Genomic DNA, 23,897 nt, shown 5'->3' with positions numbered 1-23,897 from the left:
CACTGTAAACATCTGTAGAGAGGTATCAGGTGACCTGTAGGATTGTTGAACATGCCTTTAGTACAGGCTTCATTTCAACCGAAGGCAGAGGAGAGGACAGAGCAGACCATGTAACACAGAGGTTCTTTTAGGTTAATGGGTTCAGTAATTTTGAGATCCCTAAGATGTGAACTGTAAACCTAAAGTAGTAATTGTAAAACTTAAGCTGAGACTCACAAAGATGAGTCTTTTAGTGTCAAATAATAAAGTGTGAGACTCGAGACTGATGAGAAGACAGAGCTGATGAGTGGTAGTGTGGCCTTGATGCACATGGCTATCTGGAAGGAGGCCTGGGTTAGGTCTGCACACTCTGGGCAGATTCACCATGGAAGTATTGGTCATTTTCTTTTTTTTTTTTTTTAAAGATGTATTTATTTTCACTACAAAGCCAGACATACAGAGAGGAGGAGAGACAGAGAGGAAGATCCTCCAACCGATGACTCACTCCCCAAGTGAGCGCAATGGCCGGTGCTGTGCCAATCCAAAGACAGGAGCCAGGAACCTCCTCCAGGTCTTCCACACAGGCACAGGATCCCAAAGCTTTGGGCTGTCCTCGACTGCCTTCCCAAGACACAAGCAGGGAGCTGGATGGGAAGTGGAGCCGCCGGGACCAGAACAGGTGCCCACATGGGATCCCAGTGTGTTCAAGGCGAGGACTTCAGCTGCCACTCCACCACTCCGGGCCCTGTTGGTCATTTTCAAAGATTATTAGCACCCTATTTGCGAATAAGATGACCTCTTATGTGAGCATCAGATGGATGCCCTCTTGCATCAGCACTGATGGGCATTCATTTCATGGCTGCTGAGGACCCTACCATCCATAGAAATACCCAGAGCACATGGCCATCTGTTGTTGCCCTTCTGAGTTTACAGAAGTTGCATTGCAGTTTATCATGACCAGCGTATCAGTGACTATCTGACAGTATTCACTAAATCTTTTAACAGTATTTGCTGAGCACTCCCAGGACCAGGTACTGGTGACCCTCCCTGGGTAAGGAAGGATAAAAGGCCCTCCCTTTGTGGAGCCCCCTCCTCTTTTCCCAAGCCTCTCATTGTCAGGCACAGACCCAGCCCTCTTGGGAGCATGTACTAATGGAGGTGGTTCAAGCATCTGCTTCACCCAGGTCTTGTTTCTACTTTCTTTCCAGAAGTGCTTTCTATATTACTGGGGAAAATAATCAGGAGAGGGTAACAGCACTGCCCTTCATTGCCCTGCTGCAAGTTTCTGCTTATTCTGGAATCTCTCATCCTTTTATAAAAACTGGGGACCCGTGAGATGTACTCCCTTCCTTCCAACAGGACTGTTTATTCTACAGGCTGCATTTTAATCAACTCTTATTTTCTTTTCAGAAGGTAAGAGGGGCATCTGGTGGTGCTTTACCAAAAAGGAGGAATTCCAAGATATTTTTAGGTAATGTACATAGTTATCAGTAGTGTGCCCGAATTGTGTGTGTGTGTGTGTGTGTGTGTGTGTGCGCATGCGTATGCTCAAATGCATGTTTGACTTGGACCAATAGGTTGTTTATTGTTCTACAATTAAAGGTAAGAGGCATAATCTAAATTGGGAGGCTCTGACTCCACTTTGCATTTTGCTAGTGGTGAGGCATGATTGTAACTCTCTTAATGGGGTTGCAGCTTTGGAGCAATTATACTTTCAGTGACCAGAGAATTATCGTGATTCTGCTTTTGATCAGTCTTTCTGATTACTTCAAAGAAGAGACCATTTTTTTCAAGATTAGCCAAACTGCAGACTTTATTGAGATGTCAGCATTCCCTGCCTCCACTCCTACTCCCCAGTCTGTCCACTGAGGTCTATTTTGGTTTACAGAATATCACCTGGGATCCCAAACTGTGAGCAGTTGTTACTTTCCCTCAACCTGCTCCTTAGTCTCTCGTTATCTTTTGTAATTGTAACACTTCTGAAGGGGGCTGACCTGTTAGCTTATAAAGTGCACCTTGATTTGGTTTAGTCTTTTGTTTGCTCAAGAAAAGCCTAACGCATGCTTTCTCTGATGAGATACTTCTGAGATACAGTTAGTGTATCCTTCTTTGTATAAGATATCGGGGATGTGACATTGATGTGCAGTTCACACTACTGATGTAGAACTTTTTCATTTATTTAGGCAGTGTTTCAGGAGAATCTCCATGGTAAATTTATAGTGTAGTTAGTAAAACTCTTAGGGGTTGTACTTTTTAAAAAAAATAAAAAAATTATTTCTGTATGTGTGTGTGAGAGATAGCTATTTTGCTGGTTTGTTTGCTAGATACTCATAATGGTCAGGATAGGGCTGAGGTGGAGCCTGAACTGGGAATTCAATCCAGGTTTTTCATGTGGGTGGTAGAGATCCGACTGCTGGAGCCATCACCTGTTGTCTCCTAGAATCTGCATTGGTAGGAGCCGGAATCCGGAGCTGCAGGAATTGAAGCCAGGCACTCCAATATCTTGTTTCTCTTGAGAATTTTGCTACCTAATTTTAGCATCCATCACTGAACTTTGCGTGCTGTGTTTATTACTGTGGTGTTTGACAAATGGTGGACTTAAATAATTTCCCTGATTTGGAAAGAGCCGGTTTTGCTGGTGTAAATGGAAATTGACTTCTATATCATGTAATTGTATTGTAGTTAATGTTATGCTTCTAGTAATGGTTTTCTCAGGAGAACGATACTTTAATAATGTTTGATCAAACAAGGTTGTATTCCCTACATGTTTGGAGTGATTGTTTGAAAGGAACTTTAAAATTGTATACAATGATTTCATTTTGATAAAAAAAAATCTTTTGGTAAAAAAATACACGTGCATGTACACGCATGCGTGAACATGTATGCACATATATGCATGCGTATATGAACATATGCATGCATATTTACATATATAATACACACATTATACACATACATGCACACCATAAATATATGAATCCTTGGATAACTAAGAGACTGGAGGAGTCTGGAAGATCACCACACTTCAACTTAATAATAGCACTTCCATGGTGTTGATATGGGAGTAATTCTAATTTTCTCCTTTTGTGTGTCTGTATAACACTATCTATAACACGCATGTTAGTATTGAGAAGACGCATGGATTATTTGAAAATGAAGCCACTGGCACAGTCCCAGACCTGGGTTTGCTTCTGATACATTTCCACTACTGTGATGGGGCCTGACCTGGCTGGCTGCTCTGTTGCTTTCCAGCTCCTGGCTTTCTTTATGAAGCTCATCTGCAGGTGGTTTTCCCCTGAACCGTCTTGCTCATGTTGCAGCATGTCTCCACACTACAACCCAATCAGCCAGCCAAACCCACGCCAGCCTTGAATGAACACTAATGCAACAAGACTGCATGTGCTCTGATGCTTTGGTTACTATCCTTGCACCAGTGTAGATATTGTGGCTTCTGAATTAAATGACATCATGTAGACCCTTGACATTTTTAAATCATGGGTCAGATAGCCTGGCTCTCCGACAGGGGACCTGGCTTTAGCCTGGCTCAACGTCAGCTGGTGAAAGCATTGGAGGAGTGAGCTAGTGGATGGGAGACCTCCCTCTCTCTTATACCAATTAAATAAATAAATAAATAAAATCCCCTCAAATTAAACAAAAGTAAAATGGAAAAACTCACAGACCAGAAAAAGTGTTTGGATTGTGCAAATTAAAAAAAAAAAAAGATTAGCTTTGAATGTTATCAGTATTCCGATGTTTCCCCAGGTCCCATTTCTCTCTAGAATTTTATTATCGAGGTTCCTTCCAAATTCGTTCACCCCTTCCTCCCATTGATTTGGCAAGCCCTGATTCATAGTTTTTCAAACAGTGCTTCTCCTCTCAGGAGCAGGCAGTTTCCTGCTGGCACACACTCACAACTCTATGTTCACGTTGATGTGGCCTGCCCGTTAACTTCAGTGACAGGCTGTGTAGGATTCCACCTGGTTTATAGAATAGGAAACATAAGACAGTGGCAAGTGTAAAGCCAGTAGATGATTATTTCTCTGTCCTGTAGGGGATGTTGGGAAGCCGCAGGTCTAGGCTGATACAATGGCCTTACGTTTGTTAGAGATCTCTTGTGTTTCTGCTGTGGTCCCATCCTTGAAAGGCAGTGTGGCAGAGGGTGAGGGTAAGGGAGAGAGGGAGGGAGGAAGGGAAAGAGAGAGAATGATTTTTCGTTATGTGGTTCATTACCCACGTAGCCTCAACAGTTGGGGCTCTGCCATGCTGAAGCCAGGAAGTAGAAACTCCCTCCAGGTCTCCCACGTGGGTGGCGGGAACTCAGAAGATCTGGACTATTATCTGTTGCCTTTCCAGGTACATTATCAGGGATCCTGATCACAAGTTGAGCAGCTGGGACTCGAATTAGGGCTCCATTATGGGATGGTAAGGGGACAAATGATGGCTTAACCTGCTTGTTCAACAACACTGCCTCCAAGCAGAACATATTTGAAAGGTTCTAGGTGTGGATCTGTTGAGAAAATTACTTGAGCCTATGGTGACCAGAAAGGGTCAAAGAAGCTCCAGGCTGCAGCTTCTTCCTGAAAGGAAAAAACAAAAACAAAAACAAAAACAAAAACCCAAAAACCAAGAAAAAACATGTTCTATGCTGAAAATTTTTTAAATTTATTTTTGATTATTTATTTTTTGCTTGTTTTCATTTTTCTGTCCCTTCATTTGAACATAAATACTTGATCACATTTTGTAGGGTTGGGACATTTTGTAAGGTTGGGTTGTTCATCTCCAACATGTACACTGAAGCTTGTGTGGTCAGAATGGGGACACTCTGGGAGCTGGAGCCCAGGTTTTATTTAGGTACTCATTCCCTGACTAGCCTTCCCAGCAGAGGCTTCTTGGAAACTGACAGAGTCCCAGCCACGACTCACAGGGTCCAGAGGGGCTCCTTGGAACACATGAAAGAATAGGTTCTTTATTCCAGAACACCAGCTCATGTGGGAATGGCCAGTTGATAGCCATGGTGGAAAGCGGCTGCTAGGGAAAGTTGGGAGTCCCAGGCCTCCAGGTCCTCGGGGAATGGTGACTCAGGTTCTTTTAACTTGACATTAATGGGGTAGTAAGACTTGATTTTAAGAAATGTGGACACTTTAGGATTACATTTAGAGCTTCAGGCTCATGTATGTTTAACAGAAACATAAGCTTTATTTCTTAAAATTAGAATGTGGGTTTCTCTGCTGGATTAAAATACTTGGGAAAGACTATGACCCTCTCCCATTGCACAGAATTAAAAATAAAAGGGAATTACAGTTATTTGCAAAGAGGTGCAATGGAGTCTACTTTTTATACAGACTCCATCATGCTTCTTTTTAAAAGGTATTTAAAGGGCCCAGCACCCTTTAGCTTAGCAGCTAAGATCCTTGCTTGTATGCGCCACGATTCCATGTGGGCGCCAGTTTGTGTCCTGGCTACCTCGCTTCCTGTTCAGCTCCCTGCTTGTGGTCTGAGAAGGCAGTGGAAGACAGACTGAGGGAGGCCTTGGGACCCTGTGCCTATGTGTGAGAACTGGAGGAGGCTGCAGGTTCCTGGCTTTGGATTGGCTCAGCTCCGGCCATGCGGCCACTTGTGAGTGGAAAGCAGATGGAAGATCTTCCTCTCTGTCTCCCCTCCTGTCTGTACATCTGACTTTCCAATAATAAATACATAAATAATGTATTTTCAAAGTAAAAAATTGAAAGGGAGAGAGACCGGGGACAGATTAGATTGAGGGAGGTTGGGGAGGAGTAGGGAGGAAGAAGAGGAGGGGGAGAGGGAGAGGCAGAGAGAGAGAGAGAGAGAGAGAAAGAGAGAGAGAGAGAGAGAACACCAGAATGTGCTCCATTTGTTGGTTGACTTCTCAAACGCTTGCCCTGGCATTGCAGTCATTTGGGGAGTGAACCAGAGAGTGGAAGACCTCTCAGTCCTGTCTCCTCTCCCTCTCTGTCTGTAATTCTGCCTTTCAGATAAAAATGAACAAATCTTTAAAAAAATTCACATGTTTTTACATGGTATAAATAATGACTATTTAAGTAATAGTCATTTGAATATTTAGATTCTAATTCTGTTTTTATTATAGCTATTGGGCATTTGAATTTTTATAACGCTAGAATGATCTTGTCTGTTTGCATTATTTGTTACAAGTAAATGTCTTTATTCTTAAACTCATGGAGTCTTCTTAAAATCACATTTTGTCCAATGAACTGCTTTGGCTCACAGTGTTTGGTATTTCTGGCTCTTGTTATTTAACATCTTTATTAAACTTTAAACTGTTTGGATTGTACTTTGGTATAATCATTTTACTTAAAAATTCACTACCTTTGGGAATTAAAGGAGCAGAGCAGCACACAAAACTGCTGTAGATTTTTGGTTGAAGGCATCCAAAGAGGTAGATAACAGAATTTGCAGCCTTTGCGTCTCAGGGAACTGCTGCTGTGGAGTCCAGCAAAACAGCCTCTGGTCTACAAAGCCATGCTCCCAGCTGGGTTTGTGTTGCTGTTTGTAGGTGAGTGTGTGAGTGTCTCATTGTCACCATAGTTCCAAGCAGTAAATACACAAACATGATCCAGGAGGCTGGCCTGGCTGTGAATGTGAGGCTGAAAGGTCCCTGCAAATATTAGGACAAGACGCTTCCTTGAGCCTTCCCCTAGCCTTTCCCTGAGATTAGCCAAGCTGAAAGGTGATGACTAGATGGATAACGAGCTCCGCACAGCTTTGCAGTCCTGAGGCTGCAGGGCTGATCTCACAAGAGGATCTCCATCTTGCGCTCGTGGGTTTGCTGGTACAACAGGGGCCTGGCAGTTCTGCAGGAGGAAAGTAGGCAGAGGGAGAGAAAGAGAGCGAGATTTTTAGTTTTAAACCATTTACTGAGGGTCTGTCACGTGCCAGGTCTTCATTTCTCTCCTCTGTAACCTCTGAGGTAAGGATTGTTTTCATGATACAGATGAGAAAGCTACAGCTTAGAGAGAGTGTGACTTGCCCAAAGTAACATTAGGTTTGGAGCCGGAACGGAACCAAGGTTTATTTACCCTCAAAGCCATTTATTTTCTTCTAGAACATAGTGTTGTAAAAAATATTCCGCCTCAAGCTGGTGCATTTGGGAGTCAGGCTTCTGACAAATGGTAATTAACAATCTTTAAGGAAGCTTAGAAAATTCTCTACAGATGCGGCGCCCAGCGCGTACATAGCTGTAAAGCATTGCCCGACTCGGTCAAGGGCGAAGCAGTCTTCATGGCTTAGGGATGGAGGAAAGACCTGTGGTTTCTGTGGGGAGCAGAGGGGTGGTCACGTGGGAGGAGTGTCCTTGCCCTTGCGTTGTGCCCCTCCGGGTGCCCGGCTTTCTCGGTCAATGCTGCCTCTTGTGGGTGCCGCCTTCCTCATTTTCTGTTCTTTATTTTTGTTTTCTCCTCAGATCTGGATACTGATGATGATTTAAATAGCGACGATTATGAGTATGAAGATGAAGCCAAACTTGTCATATTCCCAGACCACTATGAAATCGCACTGCCCAATATTGAGGAGTTGCCAGCCCTGGTCAGTGAGTGTGCACGGCTGCTAGCTAGATATGCATGATTCTCTGTGTCAGGTGTGTGTGTGTGTGTGTGTGCTGCGTGTGTGTGCGCTCAAGGGATTGGGCCTGGGAGGGTAATGAATGAGAGAAGAGGGTAAGACGAGTAGGGACATCTGTGCCTGTGACTCCCAGGGCTGTTTGAGCCTCACTGCCCGTCAGGCCAGTCTCTTTCAGGAAGCTTCCTGTGTCCCGAGTGGAAGTCTGGTCCTCAGCTTTACATGGTGTCCACATATACACACTGCTGAAGAGGAAATGTGTTCCTGTCTGAGGGAGAGCAATTTTTTTTTTTTTAATCATGTGTTTCATACTGTCCTTCAATGCAGAATTTGTTTGGAATAATGGAATGATGGTTTGATGAAGATCCAACCTTCACAATGGACTGTTTTGAGGGACTCTGGAGCCACACTCCCTGTGACTAAGACTTGCAGCTTTTAGATGCTTTTAGCAGGGAGCTTTGCCCCTCCTGTCCGTCCTTTTTGTTTCCTTTTCCCTTCTTTCAAGTCCAGTTTTGTGGAAGGACGTGCACTTTCCCAGGTGACCTGGAGCTGAGGTGGTGGGGAAGCTCTGGGCAAACCATGTGGTTTTCCTTGGACTCTCCCACCCTGCAGAATCATGGAGCCTTTTTTTTTTCCTGCCAAGGGCCATTTGAATATTTGGAATGTCATTTGCAGGCCATGCAAAATGAACTTGAACATCAGCCTGCTATAAATTTATTGGATTTCAACTTCCACCTGTGGTTACCTTGGCAGGGCCAGAGCGAATGATTCTGTCAGGGCTTAGAGAGCCTGTGGGCTGGACGGCCCCCACCTCCTGCACAGACTTCGGGTCCCTGTGGGGCCTTCACTGTTTGTCCTGCACTTTCCCCATTTCCTGTGTTAACCTCTGTCACTACAGCCTCTCTCCATTTTGTTCTTCTCCTTTCCCCACCCTGTGCCCACCTTGGCTTCCAAGAGCCTGGCTGCAGATGGCAGTGAAATGTGGGTGGGTAGAGTGTAGACGGGTTACTTTGTATTTTCCCTCCTGAAATTCTGTCAGTACCACAACCAAGTCTTCAGCTCTCAGAGTCCTCTGGGCATGGTGTGACTCCAGCGGCAGCCATCTGCTCACCTGTTCCTGCCAAGAGGGTTCCGTGTCATGAAGAATGAAGTTTCTACCGTTTAAATTACTTACCCCTGATATACTCTGTATCTGAATATGATCCCATAGACACAAGAATTTGGTGTATTTGTAGTTGGTTTTTGAGTGATTAGATTGTGACACATCTTTTCGGTACTAGGTGCATAGTGTTCAGTAAGGCTTACAGAATTAAATTACCTTCACTTTCTCCAGTTCCCTGTATTCACTCATGTGGCTCTTACCAAGGACAAAATATGTTAGTGGACAAAATGATCTCACCTCATCCTATTATCTGAAATTGTATACTGTGGCTTATGTATGTATAGTACTGAAAGTTCTTACTGTCCTTGTTTGATATTACTTTTATTTTTGCTGTCAGAAAAGATGTCAAGAAGCCTCTTATGAATAAATATCATGAAAAGTGATCTTTTTCTCATTTGCTCAGGAAACTGTCTTGATGTGAAAAAGGTAATAAAAACATGCTTTAAAGTATTCCTATATTCAGAGAAACATTGGAGATGTGAATACTCTTTCTTAAAAGGGAGATGTCATAGAAACTCAAGTCCAGCAAGGTACATCATGATTTTTACAGGATCCTTTAGAATTAAGAAACACTTTAGGAATGAAAAAAAAAAAATACTTGGAAGTGCAGGTGTGAATGCTTGCCAAGCCGTCTCTGATGGTCACCCGTGGGACTTAGCTGCATGGAAGATGCCGGCTGCTGTTTTTTTCTCTCATGCCTTTGTGACATTTTATGTTGTTTTTGATGATTCTCTTCTAAAACTTTTCAATACCGCAAATTATTGCACTAGAAAGCACAGGAATGAGTGACTTTTCTCTCATCTTTTGAATGTCTCAGGCCAGAACAACTTCATTTTCAGAGACTTACTCTATGGGTTGTGCTAGAAAGTTAAATCCGCCATGAATGACCCAGGATTCATGGAGGCACAGCCCCATGGAGTCAGCAGAGATCTCAGGACCTGACACCCAGTGTCTTTATTTGAGGATGCCCACCTTGGGTGTGCCTGTCAGTGTTTGACGGTGGGCTCTCCCATATGGGGAGCTGTCTGGTTGGGTGTGCTGATTCCTCGGGTGTAATATTCCTGCCTTGACATTACCGGGTGCAGTGATGGAAAGATACACAGTAGCAGCCCCTATGTGGAATTTCCATGGGTTAGCCACTCAGATGCAAATGATTTCAAGAGCTCATTGATAATAACAAGATAGAGTAAAACAATTGGGGCATGAAGTTCTGAATTTATGTTACTTAAAAAAAATCATTTATTTTGATTGGAAAGGCAGATTTACAGAGAGAAGGTGATACAGAGAGAAAGATCTTCTGTCTGCTGATTCACTCCCCAAGTGGCCGCAATGGCCAGAGCTGAGCCAATCTGAAGCCAGACACCAGGTGCTTTTTCCAGGTCTCCCATGTGGATGCAGGGTTCCAAGGCTTTGGACCATCTTCCATTGCTTTCCCAGGCCAGAAGCAGGGAGCTGGATGGGAAGTGGAGCCACCGGGATACTAACTGGTGCTCATATAGGATCCCAGCATGTGCAAGGCAAGGAATTTAGCCACAAGGCTACTATACCAGTCCCTTTAGGTTATTTAAAAAAAAAAACTTTTTATAATTGTAACTTTATATACAATTTAATTTTTAAAAAAGATTTGTTTTTATTATTTATTTATTTTTATTGGAAAGGAGGATATACAGAGAGGAGAGACAGAGAGGAAGATCTTCCGTCCGATGATTCACTCCCCAAGTGAGCACAATGGCTGATACTATGCCGATCCGAAGCCAGGAGCCTCTTCCGGGTCTCCCACGCGGGTGCAGGGTCCCAAAGCTTTGGGCTGTCCTCGACTGCTTTCCCGAGCCACAGGCAGGGAGCTGGAAGGGAAGCTGGGCTGCCGGGATAGAACTGGCACCCACATGGGATCCCGGGCATGCAAGGCGAGGACCTTAACCACTTGCGCCACCGCGCCGGGCCCACAATTTAATTTCTTAAGGGAGTTTTTTTGGGGAAAGATTTTTACTTATTTGAAAAACAGAGTTAGAGAGGAATAGAGGCAGAGAGAGAGGTCTCTTCCATCCACAGATTGATTCCCCAAATGGGCACAATGGCAGGAACTGGGTGAGTTGGAAGCCAGGAACTGGGAGCTCCCTCCTGGTCTACAAGAGGATGGCAGGAATTCAAGCACTTGTTGCATCCTCCACTGTCCTTCCAGGCACTTCAGCAGGGAACTGGGTTAAAAGTGAAGCAGCTGGGATCAGACTTGGCACCCTTATGGGATGCTGGTGCCTCAGAGCGAGACTCAAGCTTTGTGTCACAGTGCTGACCCCTATATAATTTAATGTTTAATAATGATTGTTTTAAGGACTTTGAAAATTTTTTAAATAATTTGTCAATTTTTATGAGTTAGTTTGGGTCAGTTCTGTTGTATCACTGAACTTGAGGTTGACAGAGTCTTAGGATGAAATCAGAACTAGTGCCAAGGTCTCTTCACTCTAGATCACAACTCCAAGGAAAACTACTCCCTGATACGATGCTAACGTGATGGATCCTGACCTCAGCTGTTCCCCCCTAAAAAGAGGTTTTACATGATTATAGCTAAAATGTTGAAAATGGTAGCTCAATGAAGCATAGGAATATTTGTCGGATGTCCCCAGGAGATGATTCAAAGAAAGGCGAGATGATCATGTCTGAATCTTATTTAGAACCGCTGTGGATTGCAGATCAGGTCATCAAAGATTTAAAATAAATGGAGAAGATCCAGGAGACAGAAATGATCCAGGGAGTCTGTGAAGTAGACGATGAGGTTGTAACAGGCAAGACTGCCAAGACGAGGGTGCTGTGGCCGGTGTGCTAGCGTGGCAGGCCTGCTGGGGAACTCAGCCGTTTTTCATGGGTGTCTGGGAGATGCAGTGGAGGAATTCTGGTATTTGGAAGGAAAGTCTCAGTGTACAGCAGCACTTGTGGTAAGCAATGAATGGGAGTATCTCTAGGTCTGAAATGGATCCGTTCCTGACTTGTCCCCGACTGCTCCTAGTCCGTTTTCCTCCATGCCCAGTGTTCAGCATCACGTTGGAGAGCTTGAAGCTGCAGAGGGATTAGGACCTGATTTCCATTGCAGATCACTCTCGCTGTGTGAAGGGAGGGGTGGCCTAAGGGGGCTGTCAAGTGGCCGTGGGGGTGAGCTTTGATGGTGGCTTGGATGAGGAACGGTGTGGTGGAAATGGAGACTCATGCAAATTGTCTATGGACTAGGTAGGATTCGGATGGTGGCAATGAGAACCTCCTCCCTTGACTGGTTGTGGGGTCACTTGTCAGTGCTACTTAGGCCAAAAGGGTGAGCTAGTGATATAGGATATTAGTGATATGGAATACAAAATTTTAAATACAATCAATCAATTAGCTTTTATTATAGTTGGAGTGGAGTGCCCTTCACCACTATGTAATTTTAGCATGTATTTATTATCCAAATCATCATACATTCCCTCGCTGTTACCCTCTAACCTCTGGCCATCACTAATCCAATTTCTGTGTAGGCTTGCCTTTTCTGGAAATTTCAGAGAAATGGAGCCACAGAATATTTCGTTCTTTTTGATTAGCTTTTTCATTTAGCATATATTTGTTGAGATGTATCTAATAGTATTTGATTCATTTTCACTACACTGAATAATATTGTATATACATATAATATTTAACACATATAAATATACGTGTTTATACATGCATTTTGTTTGATGTTCTATTTAGCATTGATAAGAGATTTAGGTTATTTCCATTTTTGTCTGTTTTGACTACAAATAATGCTGCTGTGAACATTCCTGTACACGTGTGGACATGTATTTTTATTTCCCTTGGGTGCACACCTAGGAGTGGAATTGCTGAGTCGTTGGTAACTGTTAAACTGTTTGAGGAATTTCCACTTTTTTCCCAAAGTGGCTGTACGTGTTATCTCCTCATTGGTTTTTAAAGTCAGCCGGCAAGAGCTTCCTGTTGAATAGTTTCCTGTTAAATAGCATTAAGCAAACAACAAAGTGATAATAGGCATGTGGCAAGGATCAGTCAGGTCTGAGAAGGCAGAGAATCTGCCTGAGGTCAGTTGATGCCAAGAAGGACATCACAGATTTGCTCACGAGGCCAACTCATTTGGCACAAAGACACCTGGGCCTGTCCCCATGAAGGGTCACATTTGCACCAGATTAAGCAATGGAGCCGCGCTGCTTACATTCCATTTAAATGCCCCGACTGGATACTGTTGTGTGATGAGTTGAGGATATTGGATATCTCGGTGCACATTTGTTAGTAGGAAAACACAGCACCTGGATAAACCCTGGACATTTGTGAACCTGATGTCATGCCTGTAAACTCTTCACTTTATACTTTTCACTGTGTTGGCTAAGTGGTATAAATTGTCCAATGTGACCCCTGAGCCCAAGCTTATAAACAGAATCCACTTGCTTGTTATCTTGTGTCCTGATCAGTACTTACAAATGTGCCTAGAGCCATGTGAAAGTACAGAAAATTAGAATCTAGCTTTGGTAACTGCTGTTTGGATTTTCTGAGTTAAGCTGCGTTTATTAAGAAACTTTTTTTTTTTTTAACTTGTTGGAAGTTCTTCCTCTCTTTAACTGTTTTTTATTTGTTGCATCTGGGTTTGTCTTTATAGGTAACAATTGCATGTGATGCAGTTCTCAGCTCAAAATCTCCATATAGAAAACAGGACCCAGACACATGGGAAAATGAATTGCCAATATCTAAATATGCCAATAATCTCACCCAACTGGACAATGGAGTTAGGATTCCTCCAAGGTGAGAGTCAAGTGGTACAATGGATCTTACTCCTTGATCTAGTTAGGAATAATTGTTTTCCTACCTCTTCTCAAAATTAGCTCTTTATGTATTTTACCAGATTGCTTTAATGAAAGACTCTGAATTGCCTTCTAAAATGGTCTGTTTCTTTGTAGTAAATGCTGAACGTGCTCAGCCCATACCGCTAAGCCTTTCCACACGCAATTGCACCTGCCACTCTTTGCCTAAGGCCTTTCTGTGCCTGCTGAAGCCTGCTATGCTGGCACATGGGGCAGTCAGAATTAAAGCCAGCAAGGCTCCCTTTCCTCCTGTGACTTTGGAATGGGTGGGTCAACCCCCAGCTCCATGCCTCTCCGGGTGGGATATTTGTCCTGAGAGTTCCTCAGCTGGTCTGAGCCACATCTGCTTACAGTCGTCATTTGTTTACACTCTATACCGGCTTCCTGCCCTTTCCTGGTTCTCCCCCACAATCAGGGATCACCTCCCAAACAAGCTTTTGGATTTAAATCTGTTTTAAACTTAATTCTAGGGGAATCTAACTGACAAAGGTCTCTGCTTGCTAAGTCTTGATTGCAATGATCTTTGGGCTGCATTAGCATCTCTTCTTACCAGGGGATGATGCATTTACAGAGGAAGGTACTAGAGCCAATCAGTAAATGGGTTAGGGCTGTGTCCAGTCTGGTTGGCTTACTGCATTCATGTTCTGCGTGATCTTATGAAAGGGTAGTACTGCTGGGCCTCAGTTTATCCTTCTGTAAAATATAGGGATGGTAATACTGATGGTGAAAGGTGTTTATTAGATAGATTTAGGTTTGCCTTTTTTGTAAGGCATCTGACACATGGCTGCCATTTAATTCAGTGTGGTTGGTTTTCTTTCTGATGAATTTAGGCTTGAAGTGCAGTAAAATATTTTAAAACTAATTTTATTTTATATGGCTAATGCTTTGCACCTTTAAACATGAAAGTTAAACAGATTCATTTATTTATTTGAAAAGCAGAGTTACAGAACGCAAGAGAAAGAGACTCATCTGCTACTTTATTCCCTAAGTGGCTGCATCAGCTAGGGCTGGGCCAGGTATAAGTCAGGAGTCAGTAGCTTCACCTGGGTCTCCATGTGGATGCAGGGGCCCAGGCAGTTGGGCCGTTTCCCACTGCTTTCCCCAGAATATCCGCAGGGAGCTGGATCAGAAGTGGAACAGCTGGGACTCAAACCTACACCAAGGTGGGATGCCAGTACTGCAGTCAGAAGTTTAGCTCACTGCACCACAGTGTGGGTCTTTTTAAACATGTATCTTAAAACATGTTCAAGCCCTAGTCTTCCTTACGTAGGAATTCTGAGCAAAGCATCTGGCCACCTGTTTCCTAAATTGTGCACCCTTTTTCCAAAGTAAAAGAATTGCCTTGGAGATGCCGTGGTCAGGGAGCTGAGTGGCCTTGCTGCTCTGGGAGGGGTGACTGCTCTGTTCAGGGAGGAGGAAATGGGGAGGTGTGCTCTTGCATGTAGCTTTTTCTGTGACTGCCAGCTTGACAGGTGCTGTCACTGAATGTCACTTCTTGATTATGCTCCGGCTGTTCTGACTACTCTCCGACAACTTTCCAGTGGTTGGAAGTGTGCCAGGTGTGACCTGCGGGAGAATCTCTGGTTGAATTTGACTGATGGCTCCATCCTGTGTGGAAAGTGGTTCTTTGACAGCTCCGGGGGTAACGGGCACGCGCTGGAACATTACAGAGACATGGGCTACCCTCTGGCAGTGAAGCTGGGAACCATCACTCCTGATGGGGCAGGTGAGTGTGCCTTTACTGCATTTGGGAATGTGCAGTGGCCACCTTTTAGATTTCAACACTCCCCTAGTCCTTTACCACTGGAGGGCCCAGAGGCTGATTCTGCCTCTTACTAGCTGTGAGATTTGGGGTACATTTTCTTTTAAAAATTATTACTTTGCTTCATTTATTTGAAAGGCACACACACATAGAAGGAGAGAGAGAGAGAGAGAGAGAGAGAGAGAATGAATCTCTGTCAATGGCTGAAACATCTGGGGCTGGGCTAGAAGCTTGAATTCAACCAGGTGTCCAGTTCTCCCACACGGGTGACAGGGACTCAAATCATCATCTACTGCCCTTCCCCCTCCCCCCCCGCCAGAGTGTGCATTAGCAGGAAGATGGAATCAAGAGTGGAGCCAGGATTCGAACCCAGGAGCTCTGATACGGTGTGCAGGCTTCCTAAACAACATCGTAACTGCTGCGTCAACTGGCTGCTCTATAGAGTAAATCTTGAATTCTCTTGAGGACACCAACAGTGTCTTTCTCATGTTTATGTTACTGTGCGTAAAACATTTAATACGTGCACATATCAAGGTCTTAATAAAAGTTATTATGCTTCTGGGTATCTCTTGGCTGAGAGGACAGAGCAGGACACAGGACTTATGAAGTGCCTGTGCATAATCAAGGCTGCTGTCACAATCCTAGAAGGAAGCTTTAGAGTTCATTAATAGGTGAATATCGTTTTGGGGACAAATGGATTAATTCTGGAGAAAAGTCCCTGGCATCAAATAACGGTGGTGGCGTTCACACCTGGGAGGGGATGGAATGGTTTCCTACTTGAGCTGTTGGCTGCAGGATCAGTTTCGGTTCTTTTTGCTTTCACCTAGGAGGTTCTAGGATGCCAGTTTCAATCTGCTTATCCGCCTTTCAGTGAGGAAAGGGAAATGAGGAGACGCTTAAACGTTGGGCAGCAGCTGAGAGAGCCCATCTTTGGGTCACTACTGAGAGCCCTCAGCAAACAGATCTGGGCCAACACCATGTCCTGTCTTCTTTAGTTTTCCAGGCTTTATTTAATCTCTGTTTCTTCTTTGCTTCACCATGAGATGATGGTTTTTAGGAGAAACAAAGACATCTGCCTTTTTTTTGTTGTTTTCTATGACTGCATTCACCTGCCTCCGAGTTAATAAGCCGTGATCTCTTCCCAGAGAACTCATCAGCCATTGCTTTTCTATTAGAATTGGTTTAGTTTCTCGTTTGTTTCATATTTGAGAATTAATGGTCATGTCAGGATTATTTTGTTTCGTGATTTGAAGTTTTCCTCCTTCCAAAGGCCACAGAATTATTTGGATTTGCTGGAGCAGCTGAAAGAGTCCAGGTGCTGGTACCAATCATGAACTGAGTGAGTGAGCTATAATCTGTTGGTTCACTTCCCACCTGCCCACAAGTGCCGAGACTACGGCAGGCTGGAGCCAGGAACCAAGAACTCCGTCCTGGTCTCCTACGTGAATGACAGGGACCCAGCTATTTGTATGATTATTAATTGCTAGGCCAAACATCTGCCCCCCGACTTTAAAATTTGTATTTATTATTTCTTTTTGTGAATTTCTTAGGCTAATTTTTCCAGCAGGTATATGTGTAGGTGTTTTCTCTGTTGGTTTATGAGATCTCTTCAGCTGTTAGAATTTTAACCCATTTTGTGCCATAGTTGTTAGATTTTTTTGCTTCTCCTTGTAAGGAGAACTTTAAAGATTTATCTTATTGTATCATTGAGAATATTTGAATACATACTCACAGTTCAGTCATAAAAGGTACAATATTATTGCAACTACTAAGCAGATTATATGCCCTGTGAAGATATTCTTGAGTTTATTTAACTGAAATAATGTTAACTATTTGAACAATGTTGAGGCTTTCATTCCGGTGTACATCATGTAAGAGTTGGTTTTCCCAGAAATGATTATTTTTTGTCTAATTATCATTTTGTTTTAGCTTATGAGGATGCATCAATTCTGTTTTGATTTCCTTTAAATTGGCTTGATAGATTGCTAACTGTAAGTTGTTGCTTATTTAAAAACCAAATAAGTTAATAAAAACACACATCAAGCTTCCTAAAATGTCTGTTGATGGGTCTTGTGTACAGTAGGGGCAGAGCGCAGGGTGTCCCCATCTGGGGGTGGGTGGGTGGCCATCTCTAGTGGGGTGGCCTTTGCCCAGGGTCCTGCCTGCCACATTCGTGAGGCTGCTCAGGCTAATTCAACTTACGAGAGACCACATCTCAAGTCAGGGAATTTGTTTTCAGTTCATTATGAGAACCACAACTACCAGTGAGTGGGATGTTTATGTCAATTTGACCAGTACATTCCTTCCCTGTGGGAAGTGAATTATATTTAGAAGATTGCTTAGTAGACATGGAATCCAAGGAGGTTGTAGACTCCTAGATTGCTGGTGTGATCTGACAGTTCTGGTTTTCTTTTTGGCAATAAGGAGTTACCTGTAGTGAGAAGCTCCTGCTCGTCTGTGATGGGTAACATTTTAGTTTTTCCAGGAAGCTGGGAGTCTTCAAGCTAGGCCAAGGTGGTGGCATATGTAGTGAAAATGGGCCCATATCACATTCCATGCTGTGTCCCCATGGGTACAGCAACAAACAAACCAAGACACAGGTCTCTATGCAAACAAACAAACAAACAGTTCTCTTCTGGGACAGGAAATATTGCTAGGTGAAGCAAGACTGAGGTTATTATTATTATTTGTAAATATTTATTTTTATTTGAAAGAATGAGAGAGAGAAAGAAAGAGAGAGAGAGAGAGATCTTCTATCTTCTACCCACTGATTCACTTTCTGAATGGCCACAATAGCTGGATCTACATCTAGATCTGGGCCTCCCATGTGGGTGACATATAGGCAATCTTTTTTTTTTAATTGATTTATTTGAAAGCCAGAGTTAGAGAGAGGAAGGGAGAGAGAGACAAAGAAATTTATTCACTGGTTTACTCTCCAGATGACCACAATAACCAGGGTGGATCAGGCTGAAGCCAGAAGCCTGCAGCTCCATCTGGGTTTCCCACCAGGCTGTCTGTGGCCCTGGCACTTGGGCCATGTCCTGCTGCTTTCCCAGGGAATTGGATGGGAAGTGAATCAACAGGAACATAACTAACACCCATATGAGATGCTGGTATCACAGGCAGTGGCTTTATCCCCTACTCTACAACACTAGGCCATTTCTGCTGCTTTTGCAAATTGAATCAGAAATGCAACAGCTGGAATTGAGTTGGCACCTGGATATGGGATTTTAGCATTGCAGGTGGTGACTGAATTGTGCCGCAGGGTGCTAAGACATGGAATGTGAGGAATTTAACTGGTGTCTTAGCTGCTAGGACAAATGTCTGCCCTTTAAAGATTTTTATTGATATGTTTCTTTTGTGAACCCCACGTGGAAGGGAGCCAAGCAGGATGGAAGCTAACAGGGGCGTGATTTTCTTCCTTTGGGGAGGATAGTGATTTTCCTCAGAAGGTGCCTTGGTGTGAGATGGCACAGCTCCCATGCTGCCCCTTGCAGGAGGAGCCAGCCACCCGACCTGGCTCTATAGCTTTTCCAGTTGCTCTTCGCCTGACCTGCGCTTGCGTTCCTGTGACCTGCTCATGTTCGAGGCTCATTCCGGTTGTGACCTGGCTCTGGTGTGCCTTGGTAGCATACATATGTCTCGTGCTGTTTTGCCATGGCACTTTTTACAGGATCCTACCACCTTTGTTGAGTGGTGTTCACTGGACACAGCTGGCCTGGGATGTCACCTTCCCTGTCTCTAACATGTGACAGCTAGTCCCCTGGCCCACTCCCACCATACAGTAGGTGCCCAGGAATTACTTTTGGTGTAAGTAAATGGAGGAAGACCCACCAGCACCATTGACTCCTCATCTTTTTCTTCCTTCCTCCCACCCCAGTTTTATTGACATCTTTACATGCTGTGTTCCTTTTCCGAATGCACTGTAGATTTTGTCTGGGCTTGGTGTCTTTAGAGTGATCATCCCTGCCCCTGACCCCATTTTTTGGGTCTTATTTTTTAAGTGTAGTTGCTGGGGCATTCTCGGTTTCTTTCTTTCTTTTTGTGGTCCGTGTGCTCCAGGTGCTCACGTACTGATGCCTGGTGGACAGGTCCTAGATGGATCAGACCCGCTTCTGAAGAGAACACTTCCTCATCCCCACTTGTCTTGCTCAGTGTTGAGTCCTATTTCTGTGCGCTTGCACTGCTAGCAGCTCTGCAAAGTGGCTTCCCTGGTTCATTTCTCTTTCTAAACGTAAGAATCGGGTTTGGGAAGAAATTAGTTAAAAGACACACACACACACAGAGAAGGGGAGAGATGTCTTCAATCTGCAGATTCACTTTTCACATAGTCACAAAGTGGGGCTGGCTCAGTCTGAAACCAGCAGCTTGGAAGTCTATACGAATCTCCTTCATGGTTGGCAGGGGTTCAAGGACTTGAGCCATCTTCTGCTGTGTTCCCGGATGCTTTAAGTGAGAGCTGGTTCAGAAGCAGAACAGCTGGCACTCAAACTTGAGATGTAATGTTGAAAAATATTTACATTTATTATTTGAGAGGCAGAGAGAGAGAGAGAGAGAGAGAGAGAGAGAGAGAGAGAGAGAAAAGGAGAGGGAAAGCCAGGAAAGAGAGTACTGCCACCACCCTCCAAGTGCTAAAATGCTGGGGTTGGGCTTGGTTGAAGCTAGGAAGTTAACTCAGCCTGGGTCTGCCACATGGTTGGCAGGAACCCACGCACTTGTACCACTGTCTGCTGCCTGCCAGGCTGTGCAGGCTGAGTCCGAGTGGGGAGCTGCTAGCCAGGAATTGAACCCAAGCACTCTGATGTGGCACCTGGGGTGTCTTAACTGCCAGCCTAAACATCTGCCCCTATGAAACACATTATTACCACCCCCCCTGCTATCCCCCTTTTGTTAAAGCAAAATTTAGAGAGAAGGAGAGACACACAGAGAGAAAGATCTTCTATCTGCTGGTTCACTCCCTAGTGTTTGCAATAGACAGAGCTGGACAAATTTGAAACCAGGAGCCAGGAGCTTCTCCTGGGTCTCCCACACAGGTGTAGGGTTACAAGGTTTTGAGCCATCTTCTGCTGCTTTCCTATAAGCAGGGAGCTGGGTGGGAAGAGGAGTAGTGAGGATATGAACCAGCATCCATATGTAATACCAGTGCTTGGAGGTGGAGGATTAGTCAATTGAGTCATACTTTTCAAATTGACGAGAAAAGTATGAACTTCTCTGATTTTTCTCACACTTAGGTAAGGAGCCCAATATCACAGCTCAGAACCTCAGCCGCTGTGTGCTAAGCTCCCCCACACCACAACTGCATTTCCTTCTACGATTATCTGAAATGTTAAACTTTAATTTTATGAGGATGAGAACCCTGCTTATCTTACTTAATGTTGTTTTCTTCAGTCTCTGAGTACATTGGTGTTCAGTAGATAAAAATTTATTGACTTTGATGCATTCATGAATGAACGAGTGAGGAAGTTACTCTGTGTGGCTGAATAAAGACTACCAGTGGAATGCTAATTCTAGCAAAGGTGCAATCATGCTAACCTTTGGGGCAAAACATTTTTCATTTACATATTGTAGTTCATTTGGAAAAAGTAGAAAGGAATACAAGAAATCTCTTCATTTAGAAGTAGCGAATACTCCGTTTTGATTCCTTGCAGATTCTCAGTGTTGGTTCTTGTCTGAGGCTGGTCTCCAGCTGTAATCTGACTTGCCCCTAAATTCACTGTTGAATGTCGTGCATGTGCAAATCCATTATAGGAATGGAATAGTTCTGTGTGTTTTAAAGAAGATTTGTGTATTTTTATTGGAAAGGCAGATTTCCATAGAGTAGCATTCCAAGGCTTTGGCCATCCTCCTCTGCTCTCGCAGGCCACAAGCAGGGAGTTGGATGGGAAGTGGAGCAGCCGGGATACCAGCTGGTGCCTGTGTGGGATCCCTTACAGTGCTTGCAAGGCTAGGATTAATCAGTGGAACCATTGTGCTGGGCCCCAGAATATTTTTATTATGAAAGTTTTCTTTTCCCTTCTGCCTCGTTTCAAGTTAATTGGCCAACTGAACCCAAGAGCACGAGGCATCAAGCACTGGTTGGCCCCCAGTTACCTGCACACTAGGGCTGGGCCAGGCCAAAACCTGGACACAGGAATGCCATCACTTCGTCCTTCCAGAATGTATTATCAGGAAGCTGGGTTGAAAATGGAGGTGGGCTTCACTCCTAGGCAGTTTGATATGGGTTGCTGGCATCCAAAGTGGCTGGTTAACCTGCTGTACCACAAAGCTTGCTCCTGCATGAGTATAAAGCAGCATTTTCTGCTATGGAGTCCAGTTAAAATATTTTCCTGACTATGCATCATTTATAAATTGTTCACTATTGCTTTATTTAAGGTTCACAGTTCATTTTTAGATTTTAAAAAAATATTTATTTATTTATTTTTGGAAAGTCAGATGTACAGGGAGAAAGATCTTCTATCTGTTGATTCACTCCCCAAGTGGCTGCAGTGGTCAGAGCTGAGCCTATTAGAAGCCAGGAGCCAGGAGCTTCTTCCGGGTCTCCCACACGAGTGCAGGGTCCCAAGCCTTTGGGATGTCCTAGATTGGTTTCCCTAGGTCACATGCAGGGAGCTGGATGGGAAGTGGGCCACCTGGATTAGAACCAGTGCCAATACTGCACTGGGCTCCATTTTTAGATTTCCTACACATTACGCACTAAACTGTTTGTGTCATTGTGGTAAGAAGTAACTGGTCTGTAGCTGGTACACATTGGGCCACTTCTTGCACTGTTTGACATCTCTTATGGGTACTGGTTTGAGTCCTGACTGTTGCGTTTCAGATCCGGCTCCCTTCTAAATTATCTGGGAGGGCTGCACCGATGTGGGGAACCCCAAGGAGTCTAATGGCTCCTGGCTTCCCTATGGCTCGGCCCAGCTTTGCAGCCATTTGGGGAGTGAACTAGCAGATAGAATCAATCTCTCTCTCTGCTTTTCAAGTAAATAAAATAAATCTTAATAAAAGAAATAAGTATAGTCTGACCAAATAATGTTGTCTTTGGGAATAGGAAGTGTTATTTTCTTTTGTTCCTTTTTCTTTTAAGATTTATTTTATTTTTATTGTAAAGTCAGATAACAGAGAGGAGGAGAGACAGAGAGGAAGATCTTCTGTCCAATGATTCACTCCCCAAGTGACCGCAACGGCCGGTGCTGCGCTGATCCGAAGCCAGAAGCCAGGAACCTACTCCGGGTCTTCCACGTAGGTGCAGTGACCCAAGGCTTTGGGCCATCCTCGACTGCTTTCCCAGACCACAAGCAGGGAGCTGGATGGGAAGTGGGACTGCTAGGATTAGAACCAGCACCCAAGTGAATTCCTGGTACATTCAGAGCAAGGACTTTGGCCGCAAGGCTATTGCACCGGGCCTTTGGAAATATTATTTTCTTGATGTGCTAAGAGTCTCATGGGTTAAAAACTGCAAAAGACAATGTGATTTTAACTTGCTCCCAAAATGATAAAGTTCTAGCAAATTTATTTAAATGAAGCTACTGATTTAAAATATTTTACATTTATTTGTTTTTTTTCACTTCATTTGAAAGGCAGAGATGGATGGATAGATAGATTGATAGTTAGGATCAGCTGGTTCACTTTAAAAATATATATATATATTTTATTGGAAAGTCAAATATACAGAGAGGAGGAGAGACAGAGAGGAAGATCTTCCATCTGATGATTCACTCCCCAAGTGAGTGCAATGGCTGGTGCTGTGTCCATCTGGAGCCAGGAGCCAGGAACTTCCTCCAGGTCTCCCATCTGGATGCAGGGTCCCAAGGCTTTGGGCCGTGCTCGACTGCTTTCCCAGGCCACAAGCAGGGAGCTGGAAAGGAAGTGGAGCTGCCGGTATTAGAACTGGCACCCATATGGGATTGCAGCACGTTCAAGGTGAGGACTTAAGCCACTAGGCCATGGCGCCAGGCCCAGCTGGTTCACTTTTCAAATGGCTGCAGCAGCCAGGGCTGGGCCAGGCCAAAGTCTAACAAAGAACTCGGTCAAACATGGAGGAGGTAAGACTTGACCCAGGCAGTGTCCTTGACTGCTGCACCCAGTGCCTGTTCCCATTTTATTGTTTTGTGATAGAGCTCTGATAATTAGAGGCATAAAGCCTTGAATCTTTGAAACTGTCTCCCTAGTTAACAGTCATCAAAATTAAAGTGCCTAGAGGGTGACAATTTTACTTTTCTGCCACGAATATTGGGAATGCGTTTGTTTCAAGTTATTTGTTCACATATCCTTATTTGCTTTTTTAGTATTTAAACCTTTTGTTTTTTTTCTTAATTGGATTGGAATACTGAATTATGTTAACAATGTAAGTGAAGGATGCAATCTGGCAGTTAAAATGAACCCTAGTAGAAGAGGAGTAGAAAAAGAAAGTGATGAAATGCTTGACCTATTAATGATAGAAAGGTCAACCTCCGTTGGAGGACAGTACATCTCCACAATCTGTGTACAGGTCAGTGGATCCCCTGCGTGTGAGTGCAGGTCAGTGGGTCTTCATGTGTGGGTAGAGGTCCGTGGAACCCCACGCAGGTGGATGTAG

At 44.0% G+C, this 23,897-nt stretch overlaps 1 protein-coding gene across 3 annotated transcripts in view; it reads left to right on the top strand.

Annotated features, from left to right (window-relative positions):
• USP13 (ubiquitin specific peptidase 13) overlaps positions 1-23,897 on the top strand; it is a 107,489-nt gene that overhangs the window by 32,347 nt on the left and 51,245 nt on the right. The window contains exons 3-6 of one of the 3 annotated variants that reach the window (XM_041002898.1): positions 1,390-1,450; positions 7,418-7,539; positions 13,365-13,507; positions 15,108-15,292. In XM_041002898.1, the coding sequence (XP_040858832.1) occupies positions 1,390-1,450; positions 7,418-7,539; positions 13,365-13,507; positions 15,108-15,292 (511 nt within the window). Of the gene's footprint in view, positions 1-1,007; positions 1,059-1,389; positions 1,451-7,417; positions 7,552-13,364; positions 13,508-15,107; positions 15,293-23,897 lie in introns of all 3 variants that reach the window. The other 2 variants (XM_041002900.1, XM_041002899.1) reach the window with 2 other exon arrangements.

This window comes from Ochotona curzoniae, unplaced genomic scaffold (genome assembly GCF_017591425.1).
Source record: "Ochotona curzoniae isolate NIBS_2020 unplaced genomic scaffold, NIBS_Ocur_1.0 scaffold_2587, whole genome shotgun sequence".
NCBI lineage: Eukaryota > Metazoa > Chordata > Mammalia > Lagomorpha > Ochotonidae > Ochotona > Ochotona curzoniae.
This window is presented reverse-complemented; position numbering and strand designations above follow the sequence as displayed.